The sequence below is a fragment of the Manacus candei genome, unplaced genomic scaffold (genome assembly GCF_025592945.1).
Source record: "Manacus candei isolate 608988 ecotype Guabito, Panama unplaced genomic scaffold, ASM2559294v1 h1tg000049l, whole genome shotgun sequence".
Lineage (NCBI taxonomy): Eukaryota > Metazoa > Chordata > Aves > Passeriformes > Pipridae > Manacus > Manacus candei.
In genome coordinates this window covers 27,944,296-27,959,193 of record NW_026138097.1, presented here as the reverse complement: position 1 = coordinate 27,959,193, position 14,898 = coordinate 27,944,296, and the positions used below count along the sequence as shown (strand labels likewise).

General features: G+C 34.9%; 1 protein-coding gene across 1 annotated transcript in view; it reads right to left on the bottom strand.

Moving 5' to 3' along the window:
* Window positions 1-14,898, bottom strand: part of DNAH5 (dynein axonemal heavy chain 5) — a 115,147-nt gene that overhangs the window by 63,399 nt on the left and 36,850 nt on the right. Inside the window, exons 24-37 of the mRNA XM_051799352.1 lie at window positions 14,516-14,751; window positions 13,093-13,311; window positions 12,433-12,495; window positions 11,250-11,488; window positions 10,480-10,720; window positions 9,801-10,000; window positions 8,806-8,959; window positions 7,963-8,126; window positions 7,153-7,309; window positions 5,905-6,117; window positions 4,837-5,061; window positions 3,371-3,543; window positions 2,092-2,270; window positions 435-622 (exon numbers count right to left, since the gene is read on the bottom strand). Of these exons, the coding sequence (XP_051655312.1) occupies window positions 435-622; window positions 2,092-2,270; window positions 3,371-3,543; window positions 4,837-5,061; window positions 5,905-6,117; window positions 7,153-7,309; window positions 7,963-8,126; window positions 8,806-8,959; window positions 9,801-10,000; window positions 10,480-10,720; window positions 11,250-11,488; window positions 12,433-12,495; window positions 13,093-13,311; window positions 14,516-14,751 (2,651 nt within the window). The remainder of the gene's footprint in view (window positions 1-434; window positions 623-2,091; window positions 2,271-3,370; window positions 3,544-4,836; window positions 5,062-5,904; window positions 6,118-7,152; window positions 7,310-7,962; window positions 8,127-8,805; window positions 8,960-9,800; window positions 10,001-10,479; window positions 10,721-11,249; window positions 11,489-12,432; window positions 12,496-13,092; window positions 13,312-14,515; window positions 14,752-14,898) is intronic.

The window sequence follows — 14,898 nt, the reverse complement described above, 5'->3', positions numbered from 1 at the left end:
CTCCAGAATTTTTGCCTCTTTTACATCTATAAGATATGAAAAATTTTCCCCCTAAACACTTCAAATCTGAGTTTGTCTTATAGGTCCTATTTTTACTGGCTACTTCTACCTATTTCTCTACGGAGATTTTTCTGTATTTGTAGCAAAAAACCTACTTTGGGAACAAGAACTTGGCATGCAGAAGCAATCTGAAACTCAGATAATAACTTGTATTTATAGTGCTGACTGCATTTTTTTAATTGCACGTGCTTGATGTTATTGAAACAAGACCCTGTAAGCTGTCGTTGCAGTAATGCTCAACATTCTTAAACAGTCAATGAGTTAGTTCTAAGAACTGACTGAGATAAGAATTAGCAAGTACATTAAACATGCCAGGTTAGACTTCACTATTGTACAATCATCATAGGCATATTAGAAACTTACTGAATACCTACCATAGTAAGAAAGATGCCAAATTCTGGGTTCATTTCCACGTTGTCTCCATCAGTAAAAATAAATCTTTTTTTGCGTTCTTTCTTACACCTCAGCACAACTGCTATTTGCTGTGCAGCTACTGATAGCACTGGTAAATCAATACGATTGAATTCATCAAAGCAACCCCAGGAGCCAGACTGAGCAAGACCTTCAAAGAGAAAAGTAACTAATCATATGACCATTACGGTGTTAACCCTTTTTTTGGTGCAATTCACAAGCCAAAAAATCAGGTTAATCTATCTCAGGAAAAAAAAAAAAGGGTCTATTTTTGAGGGTTAGGAAAGCAACAAAGAGAAGAGTTTTAATTCTTTTTCAAGTAAGAATTCACAAAGTTCCAAAAGTAAGATTGTATAGGATACTACATCCTTTGATTTCTACTCCTTTTCTCAGTATCTTGAATGTTTTCCTATTTCTCTTTACCCCAGAAAAAAAATTCTGCAGTGATTCTATGAAAATAAAGTGTATTGTCAATAGCTTATTGCACATATTAAAACGCACAATACAGCTGCTTTCATCAGAAAAGAAGTTAGGGGTCAGCCTGTGCCAGAACTGCATTCTTCCTTAGCTATTTTGGGGAAAATGAAACAAACAAAAAAAATCACCAATACAGACACTTGCAACTACACCGTATTCAAGAACATCCACTTGATCTCTAATTTGACATCTGCCATGACTGACAGGTGCCTAAGAAAAAGATGTCATCTGCACTTAACACACATAGCACTATTCATGCATTTCCTTCTACTGATAGGAACTTTGACATTTGAAGGAGCAGAAATACTGAAACTGGAATTCAAAACATTCTACCAGTTCAGCAATAAATTTCACAGCTTTTTCTTTTCCTCACTGATTATTTTAAGTGACTTTATATATCTTTTCATAAACTGTTTTATGTTTTCAGACATTTCTATTTCTTGGAGATTGTGTTGCAACTGTATTTTATATTCATAACAAGATATTAGTTATTTGCATTTATTAAAAGGCTGGAAGCATCTGCTGGTTATGTGTTGATAAAGATATTCTAGCATTTTTAACTTTCACATAGTTCATAAAATCATATAATCACAGAATACTCTGAGTTACAAAGGACTCACGAGTATCAACAAGTCAGATTCCTGACTTCACACAGGGCTACCTAAAAGTTAAACCATATATCTAAGATTGTTGTCCAAACTCTATTTGAATACCGACAAGCTTGAGACCCTGACTACTTCCTTGGTGAGTTTATTCCAGTGCTTGACCACACTCTCAGTGAATATCCTAGTATCTAATCTGAACTTCATCCAATGCAGCTTCAAGACATTGCCCCATGTCCTATTACCAGACACAGATCAGCATCTCCTTCAGCAATCAGGGCACCCCTCAGTCTCCTTTTCTCAAAGCTAAACAAACAGTATATTCAGCTGTTCCTCTTAAGTCATACCCTCCAGTTCTTTCACCATCTTTGTTGCTCACATTTGAAGATATTCTAGTATTTTTACATGTTCTCACATTGTGGGCCACTAAACTGCAAAGAGTACTTGAGGTGAGGCCACTCCAAAGCTCAGAATAGTGGAACAATCACTTCCTTTGACTAGTTAGTTATACAGCACAATCTGGGATACAGTTGACTCCTACCTTTGAAAATCCTCCCAAGTCCTCGGAAATCCATCTGATCTGAACAGTTGAAGACCACTACATATTTTCCAAGGCACCGTCCCATATCTTTGATGGTTTCAGTTTTTCCAGTTCCTGCAGGTCCCACAGGTGCTCCACCCATGTTCATGCCCAAAGCTTGAGCCAAAGTGATGTAACATCTAAAAGGCAACAATCAATCATCACTTAATGGGCTGCCATGCACAGTTTTCTGTATAGTACCAGTGGAACTTACTCAAGTAAGGTCTAATTTAAGGAGAAAAGGAAAGTGATGAAATTACATGCCTTTAATTACAAATTAAACCAGTAAGGAGGAAAATCCTTCACTCAGTCTCTGATGCAGGGAATATTTAGGTTCACCTTGTTATACATAAAGTGAAAGAATAGATAAACCTCTATAATCGGCAAACTGAAATATTTCAAGAAGGGAAGAAAGCAGATACAGAGAAGCTGCCTAATCTTAGTTTGGTTAGCTTGGTTCATTAATCACTTTATCTGAAGTAGTTATGAACTACATTATACTATAGAATACAATAATGAAAGACAGCTAACCTTTGCTTTGTCATCCACCTTTAAAATTGGACCAAACAGTGCATCCCATTTTCATAAATGAAACATGCCTACGCAGTGCAGTAAACACCTGCTAATAATTATATCTCAAGACAAACTCTAGAATTTTCTGTACGGAATAGTAAAAAAAAACCAAACAAAACAGGACAAAACAAAACAAAAACCCCACTCAATTCCCTTATTTTGCCAATGTTAACTTATAAAGCATTCTTAGTGCTATTCAAGTCAGGTAGGTTGACCTCCCTGATAATATGGCTGCAATTCTTTCAACATCCTTTCAGATCAAAGATCTCTGATCTATTACAGCTGAATAAAAATGTTTTTCCTGTCTGTTTTTCATGTTTTCCTTAGCTTGCCTGTAAACACCTACTTTCTCTGCATATTGTATCTGTTGGATATACCTGATCCTCCAATATACTATCCTCACATACAAAGGAATCAAGGTCACATACTTCATGTACGTGGGAATCATGCAATAATGTGTCAGAAATTAAGCTGGACATTATTCATATTGTAAGGTACAGAAACAAAAATACTGAAGTATTCCATGTAAAATTATTGACTTTGGCAAGATCGTGAAGGACAAACTCTGCAGAGATCAATTTTGCATTCAATAGGAATTACTAAATTGCTCTTGTAAAAGCCTAGGTTTGTCAGTAAAGGAAAAAGGAATAAAATTAGTCTTTTTCACCTGTCTGTAAGAGGCGTTATGACAAGCCTGTCAGTACAGCCCAAGAATTCATTCTGGTATGTGAAATTCACATCAGTGATCTTAATCAGCATTTTATCAGAATCTTCTTTAAAATAAAATCTACACTGTTTCAGCCACTCAAAGTCCGTAGGGCTCTTGACACGCATGCAACACTAAGAAAAGAGGGAAAACAAGCCTGCAGCATTTATGGCTAACATTTATTTTTACATTTATATTACATCATTTAAGTAGCATTGCAAAGGCGGCACTACAATCACAATGACACACATAGTCAGACATAGAGAACAGCTATAACACAAGAATAGTGGAGACCCTATCTTTTTACCACAAAAATTGCTAATGTGTCATTGCTGAAGCCCATACGAAGGCAAAGGAACTTTAGGCTTTAGACGAATGTGTCAAAATTCTGAATACAAATACATAAGCCTCAAACAAGAGTCATTACAATCAGTTTAACATGAAAATTGTCATTCCTTTTAGTCATCTCTACCACTTTAGTTTTACATGAGTAGAAGGCACGTAATGTGATACTTGATTTTAAAAACTGCCATAAGAATTGTATAAAACCACGTGCAAATTGGAAAAAAGGTACTCCAAGGCAGTGTCATGGTGCATATACTATTTAAGAAATTCAGAGCTGGGAATAACTCACAGCTGATAAACTGAACATTAAAACAGGATTAAAAAAAATGTTCTGCATGTTTTTCCTAAAAATTATACTGCACATAAAATGATTATAACTAGAAACAAATGATTCTACAATGCAAAGATTGGTGCCTGCCTATAAGCAATGGGTCAAAACTCAGTAATGCTTTTCTCAGCCTAATTTTAGAATCAGGTCTAGGGGTTTGTATAGGTAAAAGGGCATGCCAGCTTTGAGTTTGATTAAGCTAAATGTTTTCATTTTCCTAATTTTAGCATCCTGTGTCTGCATGAGAAGGTGTGAAGTGAATAAATAAATCCCTAAGTACTAATTAGATATGCTACTGAAACTAGAAGAGAGGAGATAGCAGCTTCAACCAACTTCAAACTTTTCCCTGCACTATAATTTTATATTCATTTTATTTACTCATGGAAACTCACAATGCAGTCCAGAGAAAGGGCAATTACTTGTAACTAAATGTGTGAGGAAACAGAAGTCCCTAACTGATCATGCAACAGAGGTGTCTAACTTAAGTGGATCAACATGAAACATTATAAAATTCTGCTATTGTGTGAGGGAGGGGAAAACCCACTGAATTATTTAAAAGGAAACTAAGACATGTTTTGCATTAATATCAGCATTTTTATAATATTCCAGGTCACATAATCATTACAGTCTTGAAATTAAATCTTTATCTTATGAGGCAGGAGTTCATAGGTATACTAATATTTTCTTGTTATCATTTCACATTGTTTTATGTGGAAAACCCCTCATAACTCATTGCAAAGCTTTTAATACTTACAAGACCATCAAAAATGTCCCTCTGATGCACATGAATAGTGATTAATGTCTCATATTTAATTCGTTCAACTGGACTAAGGTCTTTTGTTGTCATGTCTATCAGTATGTTTAGAAGATCCAGGAAAAATTGGTTTGTCTTTTGCATAACTTTTTTATCATGCTTGGCATTAGTCAAAGCTTCTTCTGAGTCTCTTGTCCAAATCATTTGGATCCCCAACAACCCAACCTTAGAAAACATAAAAGTATATGCTTCATAATCTTTTCTCTTTCACCTAAAATGTACATTCACAGACACAGATAAATTAAAGAAATGGTTCTCCTACTATTTGTATAAAATTATTTTTCATGTATCCATACAGAGGTCATTCAACCTATGCATTTGTTTTGTGCATCCCAACTCCCTTCATAAACACATAGTTAAGTCCACATTTCAGTCTTGTAAATACTGACTCTATGGTGCATTGCTGATACAACTGTTCAATATAATTTACACCATATATATATAAATACTTATATATAATGCAAATAATTATATAATTAATTATAATGATGTATAATTAATATACCATATATAATAATTAACCAGTGAATAATTAATGCTTCAAATTAAATTTTTTTTTTAGTAATTCATAAACTCTTTATTCCATCTCCAACAACATTCCTGGTCACGAGCGAAGAAGCTTCTCCTAAGAAAATTATTTTCCCTCAACATTACTCTCATTTTCAAATTTTAGCAATATATAGTGTTAGCCTGAATACATGAACAATCATAAAAGGTTACTACTTTTCCTTCAATAGTCAAGTATTAAGCTTGTAAAGAAATAGTGTTAACTCTATTACATTAATTTATTGCCTTCAGTATTACCTTTAAACAAGAGTTCCAGGGTAAATTTTCTTCTTTTGGTTTCATATATGAAAGTGAAGTGTAACTTAAAGACTGAGGTGATTAAGATAAATTTAAATGTCAGTTTTGTATTTATAACACTGGCCACAATTTTGATTGCAAAGACAAGAAAAAATGTGATACATATCTGTGAATAATTCTTCATTAACTTAACAATGATATTACCTGGGCTGGGTAAGTAGAAAGAAATTCAGTAATCTGGAAACTTGTTTCCTGAATGTCCATAGCTGCCTGGCGAATAACATGATGCAGTGAAAGCTGAGATTCCTTCAACAGAGAACTGAGCCAAACTTCCACATTTCCTTCAGCCATTACAGGTCTAGTCAGCTCTACAGTCTCACCCTCTTGTGAACTAATCGACAATATACGATCATATATCTAATAAAAGCAAAGCAAAAGCATTTTGTGTTTATAGATGAATTGTTTATCTTTACAATAAATGTTGCATTTTTCTGCAATCACTTCATTAAACTTATTTAGGTAGTTATTAAATTATGACAATTTCATGTTCAGCGCTATGTAAAAACAATTAAATCATTACTTTTGTTATGCAGAAAGGCTTTAAATAAAACACTGTCAACTGAACAAGGAGACAACCCCCAATATGTTGACAAGTTCTTTATTTCACTTAAGTTTCAATGGCAATTCTGCGCAATTTGCTCTAAGATGACCCTGCTTGAGCAGGGGAGTTGGACCAGATGTCCCGCTGTGGTCTCTTCCAACCTTACCCATCCTGTGATTCTGTGACAAAGTCACAATATAGGAAACCTTCCCCCACTACTGGTGGGTTAATATCCTAACAAAATTTACAGTCTTAGAACAAAAAATAATGGAAACACAAAAGTTAAGGAACATGGGCAATTAAAGGAATTTCAAAAGCAGGGGATGTAATTTCTAAGAAAATGTATACATAGAAAGGGAAAAAAATGTTGCTATCTGTTCTTGTAAAGGGTATAAGAAAAGTGTTCTTCAAACACTGTGTCTGAAGACATACTAAGGACAACTAAGAAACAGGTGAGACTCTAGACACACTTCTAACAATGAGAATTGAATGGAAGATTACAAATACAGGCAAAGTAAAGACACAAATATGCTCATAAAGAATCAGCAGTTTATCTGAGAGGATGTCAGCCTACATCAAGCCACAGAAAACGGTTCAGTACATGGGTGTTTTTCTTCTGAAACCGAAGCACTGGTGCAAATTTTTGGTTTGCTATTCTGTTTAAAATTTTACGATTACATAAACAAGGATATGAAACTAAATCTTAAATGAAGAAAGTCTACTTATCAAATAGTTGGCGAACATGGTATAACAGTTGAATGCCTTATGCACCCAAGTAGCTTTCTTGTGTAACAAGTATCACACACTGTTAGTGTGAAGGAACGTAATGCTGAGGTATGGGCAGTACATACCTTTTCATGGAACCTGACAGTTTTGATGTTGTCAAAGATGTTCAGCAGATGTGCCTGTATATTATGAGAGTCTGATGCCTGGCCAAGAATTTCTAAGAGAGCAGGATCTGACACAAAGAAGAATCGTGGAAATAGAAGGCGCTTTTTCTCCAGGTACCTACATTTTTTAAAAAATATGGTGGAGAAGTCAGGAGTAGACTGTAAGTGGATTAGGTTAATTTATACATCCTTTTCTCTTTGAAAGTGGTATTTTTCACATTTTATCATTCCAATTTTTAGCTGTGGCAATGACAATTTTTATCCAACACACCTTCATGTTAAGCATCTACTTTAAAGCTACTCTCTTAGCACCAGAAATCATTTCACAGAAACCTTGTATTATTTGCTATAATCTAAACACCAGCAAAAAGAAACTAAATAAAAATAAAATGTTTTTACAAGAAGTCTGTTACTCGCCATTTAGAACCCTCATGCTAAATTTCTTCCAGATTTGTGAAAGGTTTGAATAGAACGTACAGATCTAGAGCGCCTTCTGGATTGAAACTAGGCTGGAAAAAGCTTTGGTTTCAACAGAGAGAGACAGTGAGTGGCAGCTTAGTCACAAATCAAAGACTTATCGGTGAGCTGCTAGCAATTTCTCTGGAGGTGTTGTATCATTCTGCTAACTTGTTTGCTCAGTTCAACTGAATTCATAGTAGAATAAGAATATGATCTTTGCACAGTTCATGGCACAGTACTTGAGCAATTGCTCTTTCCCTAGCTACACAGTGCACAACCATCTGGCCAAGACTGGTCTTGTAATAATCTTACCCTGTGAGTGATTTCTGACAGATTTCAAGCTGTTCCAATAAATGTGGTAATAACTGTCCCATGATTTCATCTCCAACACAGCACTGAACAACATTGGGTGTTTCATGAGCTCGGGTCATGATCCTTACCCAGGATTTATCAATGTTAGAGAAACGCTTTGCTTCCTGTTGAAACATGACAATGAATGTAGAATGGAAGAGATGGATGAAGGAAAAGAGGGAAAAGACACTTGCTTACAGAATTGGCACCCTTAATCTCACCAGTAATCTTCTCACTAATAATCATGTGTCTTCCTGAAAGTTTTCACCTTAGAAAACCACAATTCTTTCTGCTTACACAATACAGCTTAGTTCATACTTGGCTGTTGAGCCAGCTACCTATTTTCTCTTACAATCATTCTTAGAGCAGAAGACCGAAAACTCATTAGGCTTGAACTGAATGCTTCAAATATGAAGGTTTTTTTCTAAAAACTAAAGTTAATTTTTAATTTGAAATGCTACATAGGAAAGTTTAAGATAAGGATTCCTAGGTACTACTAGGTTACCGGTAGGTACACTAAGCTAGCCTATGCAGGCTAGGTTACTACTGGACAAAACATCTGAATACATATTGGTTAACAGTTTTACAATCTAGAAGTAAAAAGATCAAGTAGCTCACACAATTTTATTATTCTTTCTAACACAGTACCTTCCATTGGCATTGCTTACCTAATTTCTTAGCAAGGATATTTTTGTTAAGTAGCAAAAAATGAAGTTTATGTTACTGCATCAATTATGACATCACAGTTAAATTTTATTCTTAAAATGTAGATAAACAAACTGAAAAAAAGGCATGTCTACAAACCTTTGGAAGCTGCTTTGCTATGTCACCACCAACAAAAACAGCTTCTAAATAAATCCACAAGTTCTGAACAGTCAGCCAGTTCTCAATGATATCTGTTGTGCTGGAAAGATAGTGCACCCATTTCTGAATCTGTGTCTTAAAGGGTGTGTTGTATCTACAAAAAAAAAAAAAAACAAAAAAAAAACAAACAAAACAAAAACAAAAACAAAAAAAAAAACCTTGTTTAATTTCAAGAAGAAAACAAGATTTGTGAAAACCAGCATATTACTTGCAAGGATAAGGAATAATTTTGCTGATTATATATTTTTCAAGTGAAAGTATATACTCAATTCAGCTAGTTATCTGCTCTAAATCAAACCAGCTCCAACTTGCTGCTTTGTACACATGGTGCATAGCACAGCTCTGATCCAACAGAAGCTGAATAGCAGTAAGATTACAATTTCACTCTAAGGTAAAGCAGTTTCAAAAAGGGACTATGCAACATCTTTAAAGCTGTCCCAGAGTTTCTGAACTCTCCCGAATCCTTGCTTTTGAACATCTGCCTGATGATCAGGTTCTGTGTTCCTTATTTTACCTGTGTGCTCTGGCATGTGAAACCAGACAAACTGAAGCTCACTTTAACTGGGATTTTCAGCACCTTTGGCATGAGTCAATGACCTATCACGGGGGCAGAGCAGCAGTGCCTGTAATGCCCATGGTACGCATGCCACAACCAGGTAGTTTTCTCCCTTATATCCCCACTTTCTTGCATCAATGAAAACTGTCCATTTGTTTACTCAGGAAGCCTGAACTGCATCCATATGCTTTGAAAAGAACTTATTGGAGGGATACACACAATAAAAACTAGCCCATGAACAGTCCAAGGACAAGCAAGTTCTCAGGTTTTATTTAAACATTTATTTTCTTTCTCCTCTGTGAGAGATTTGTTCAATAAAACAAATATTTTGCTAATATTTTAATCTCTTCCCTCATTCCTCCCCTCCCTTTCCTGTTACCTGTTATTCATGAGAGAACCAAGAATCATCAAGCTGTCCTCCATGGTAGTAATTGTTTCTAATGTGCTGTCACCTCTTAAAAGAAGTTCCCCACGGGTTTTAAAGTTTGCGAAGATAAATGTTTTGTTATCCCATTCAGCTATCACTTGTTTCAACTTCTGCTCAATGTCTCTCTCCTTCACAGCACTTATGCAGATATCCTTTTAAATAGATAGGATGTCAAAACAAGCTATGAATGCTTCAAGTCTCTGGTATACAAATCTAACACTTGTTTCCATTAACCCTAGGTAAGGCTGATTAGCAATTATTTACAAAGTGGAAAGATCTACAGATAAACTAACACCATAGCTAATAATCTGTATCCCATATCACGATATAGTCAACTTCAGGGGGAATAAAAGAATAACATAGTGATTACTTTTCATATCTTTAATGTTGCAAAGTAAGGTACCCTTGCAATTTAACTCCCAGTTAATGATTTGAAGTTGCACAATTTGAAAAAAAGAAGTTGACACCACAATATATTTGCGTTGTTATTTTATACAAAAAGTGAAATTGATAGTCCATTTCTCTCTTCTTTCTTTAGAAATATTTTGTTTTCCTTCTCGCTACTATTACTCCTATACTATTCGAACAGATTGTTTTATTTCATGCATCCATTTTTCTTCCTTCACAATACCTCTATTTCCTCTTTATATCTTAATAGTGGAGCTTCCATTATATCCCTCAGTTTGAATGTTTCACTTTCCACATCAAATCTGTGTTCAGTGAGATCTGTAATCTGCTTCCAGTGCCGAGGCATCATCGCTTTATTTGACATACGCTCAAGCAATGGGCAACATTCACTGAAGTCCTCAATGGTCTTCTTTAGATCAAAAAAGGCCTGCCATTCCTTCACGGCACGAGGAAGCTTACAGCACCTATGAAGAGGTAATGCAAGCTTTTTCAAAAAGTTTCAAATATTCTTTCTTTAAAACCAAGAGTATATGGTTTTAACAGCAGAACACGTACCTTCCAAATTCAGGTTACTTGTAGTTAGAAACTTCCATATGTGATTCTGCATGTGAGAAAATCTCTTTCCAGTCTATTTCAATGACTAATAGTTGGGCAGGCGCCTACAGACTCCTCTTAAAGAGTGTAGCTGCCTAATTCTAATATACTCTGTTCAAGAAATCTTCAAAATCATCTGATTCAATCTTTTTAGCAGGTTCATGACACACACTGCTCGGTGCTCTAGAAAAACTCTTACCCTCAGTACATGCAGTTTAATTCCTTTAATTATTTGATTTCTGGTTTGATGAAAAGTTCAACTTTTATGCATGCAATAAATTCCATTTACTCTGAGTAAATACATACTCAGATATGATTATTGGTGCTAACCAATTATAATCATATTTAAGAAATAACAAAAGAACTTTAGGTAACTTTACCACTGCAGAAGTTTCTCACCTCTTCTGAAACTCCAGAAGTTCACTGTTAATTTTTTCAAGGTCTAATTCTGACCAAAGAATATCATAGTAGCCACTAATTGTGTCAATGACACTGTTATATAGTTTATAGAGTTTCTGTAACATATTCAGTTGCTTCTGTATTTCAAGCAGTTGAGGATACTGAGTAACTGGTAAACCAAAAAGATCTTCCCCACCTGTACAAGTAATATATTTCCGAAAAAGATTATCAAAACGATTCTAAGAAAGAAAAAGAAAAAAAGATTAAATTAAATAAAATTAAATAACTAAGGATTCAAGATCTGGCATTATGCAGGAACTGCATTAGAGACTAAAATCTAGGAAATAATAGAAAGATATACAGAGATAATAACAGCTTACACTGTCAACAGTTTTGTCAACAATTTTCATAAGAAAAGTAACTTTTAGCTAGCTTGGAGGCACATCTTTAGAAGTTGACAGGAAAGCCACTTACTTCATGTGACACAGTGACAGAACAATAAATGCTAAGATTGAACTTGAAAGAGGTAGAGCATGACATGCAAAGCAAAGAAAGATGGATACAGCAAATTCTACCTCTGCATGTATGCTGTGCAAATCTTTTATTGAAGAGCTGAACTAAGAATTATTGCCATTAAAGCAGCAAAGAGAAACATATTTGAATTTATATTTCAATTGCAATATAGTTCAGGGAACATAGTAGGAAGTCAAATGAATAGCACTATGGGAAAAGGAAAAGCGGTGGAAATCATCATTACAGGAATAGATATTAATCATAGTTCAAAGAAACACTTCAGCAGGGAAAATTGTCAGTTTAAATGGAAACATTTAATTCTATTGGAAAGAAAAAAAAAAAACAACCCCCCCCCATAAAAACCAAAACACAATAATGAACACAAGAATAGCCTATAGTCAAATACACTAAACTTGAGAGTAGGCTTTCATCACGATATTTGAATCTAGTAATCATTATCTATGCAGCCTTTCTCTTAACTCCTATAAAAACAGCATTCTTTGCAAAAGCATAGAAAAATTCCAACACAGCTTTCATTAAGTTAAAACAGACTTGGCCAAATCAGTAACCCTATGTATCAATGACAATTAGTTCAACTACTGTGATTCATTCTCAGACCCTTTAGATGTTAGTTTACTTGTAATAAGTTATGACTTAGAATTAACAATACCTGAAACATAGTAAGCCTGTCACTGGCTTCCCGAGGCTTTAAACCAACGACCAATGGTCCATTCTAAGAAAAAAAAAAATTTCCACCTTGCATCAGATAACAACTGAACCAAGAGATCACAGTTTCCTACTAGAACAATCACTTGCTCTAAAAACAATTAAAAAACAAACAAACAAAAAAAACCAAACAAAAAAACAAAGAACACAATTGTCTTTCTAATGTAGAAATTGTCATTATAGTGTAAAAGCTGGGCAATCATATCTCCTTTTTCTAGCATTACTTAATAGATGATACAAGACTAGTTCAGCTTCATTCATTTATATTTTGTACTTATATCTAGCATCAGAAAACCCTTCTCACATTCTAACATAATTTCTCATTAGTTCCAGTTTTCACATTTGCTCATGCTAACTGGTTGTTTATCATATACCTAAAATATATCCATTCTTAATCTCTAAGAAGTGATTATCAGCATTACATACTTCAGTCACATACAAAACAATAACCAAAGCCTGCCCTGCACTGAAATTCAAATACCATATTAGCAAGAATAAACATATTCAACAGTAGAGGCCCATCCCATCAGTAAAATCCAAAATCTTTCCATGATCCCACTGTTCCTCAAAAACTCCTCTAATACAATAAAATACAAATACTTGCCTGATCATAATCTGAATAGAACTGTGCACAGTCTTCAGTAAAAGTCTTCACAGCACTAATAAGCTCTCCTCTGAAGTTTGGCTGCAAAGCAACGAGCTCATTCTGCACTTCGTTTGCACGGATTAGCAGCTTTTTCCAAGTGTAGTGCAAAGTGTCCACCTTTTCTGTCTCTTCCTTGGCAACAAGTAGATCATATTTGTTCAACATAGCATAGGATTCCTGTCAGAAGGTTGGATCAAGATACATAAAATGATAAGTTAACTTGATATACATATACGTACGCTAACATTTTAAATTTTTAAGAACGAAGAATGATCTGTTAGAAAATCTGTTCTTTTTTTGCATATCTGTTATCACACTCTAGTAAACCAATACCAAACTGGAAGAAACATCGGAATTTTATTATCTCACAACATTGTTTTCCAGCAACATATGAACACTCCACATACTAAAACCCTTAGTCAAGTTTCACAAAAATACAATTGAAATTCACTTACTGTAAATTAGCACAGGGTTGGGTAGCAATGAACCTGTGGCATAACAGTTTCATTTGAAAAATTTTGTATGAAGTGGAATTATTTCCATTTATGTTTTCCAGTTTGATCAAACTGCAGTTAAATTGCAACAATAGAAATATAACTATCTGTCCACCATGCCACTATATAGAAAATACATCAATCTCCCTTTCAAAAACCTGTAGTATGGCTTCTTGTGCCTAGGGACTTGAGGCTCCTGATTGCAGAACTGGAAGCTTACAATAAAATTATGGGCAATCAGGAATCATGAACACGTTCTAGGAAAAAAGAATTCTACTGAACAACTAATCAGTGGTGCATCTTGCCACACTACAGCCTTCTTAAATACATACTCTGGTCGGGAATGCAGAGAAACAGTTACCATTTGGTTTTAATTCTGCCATTTGTCAGATGTTCGATAAATGTATTCTATCATTTTAACTTCTTTAAGGAAGTCAGTTGCTTATGTTTATTTCAACCTATGATACAGCTGACTCAAGCAATCACTCTTGCACCTTCTCTTCTAGTTTTCCTAGCATTCAGATTTTCCTTCTCTGTAGGTTAAGCTAAAAAAAAATAAATTATGAAACTCATTCCTTTTCATACACAGACTTCTTCTAAAAAGCATGAAAAGCTTTCTTGCGTTAAATATCTGTATTCTCATCTTCCTCTTACCTACATCATTCAGTTGCTGCACTGCTCCCTGAACCACCGCTCACCTCAGCAAATTTACATTTGTTCAAATCAAAAATTCACACAAAAAGATTTACAGGAACACAATAGGTCTTCACCCAACATTCAACACATATTAAACCATACATTTTCAAAGTGCTCTGTTAAGCTTTCAACCAGAAAATAAACTGCTCTGTTGAAACAGTACCCATACATGCAACATTCCCACTAGCTACCTCAATGGGCCCAACTTGAGAGTCTATGGAGATCTGTAGTTCTCTGATCTCTTTTAAAGCTGACATGGCTATTCTGATATCATCCAGGTCCGTGATGCTGCGATTTAACTTCTTGTCAGTCTCCTCTATAAAAGTCAAAATTGCTTCCATCTCGGTTCGGTACTTCTTATTACAATGATACCCCAACAAAGTCATCCAGGCTTTGGTTTCTGATCTCAGTGCTAGCTTCAGATCAGCTAAAAACATTGAACAATTAATAGATATTAGATATTGCAGATATTTTTTAAGATGCACTTTTTATCTTTTTTGCAACGTGTGTTCTCTTTGGTGCCAGTTCCATTTTTTCAGTCTAACCATTCACGTACAGAGAAGATGAAATCACA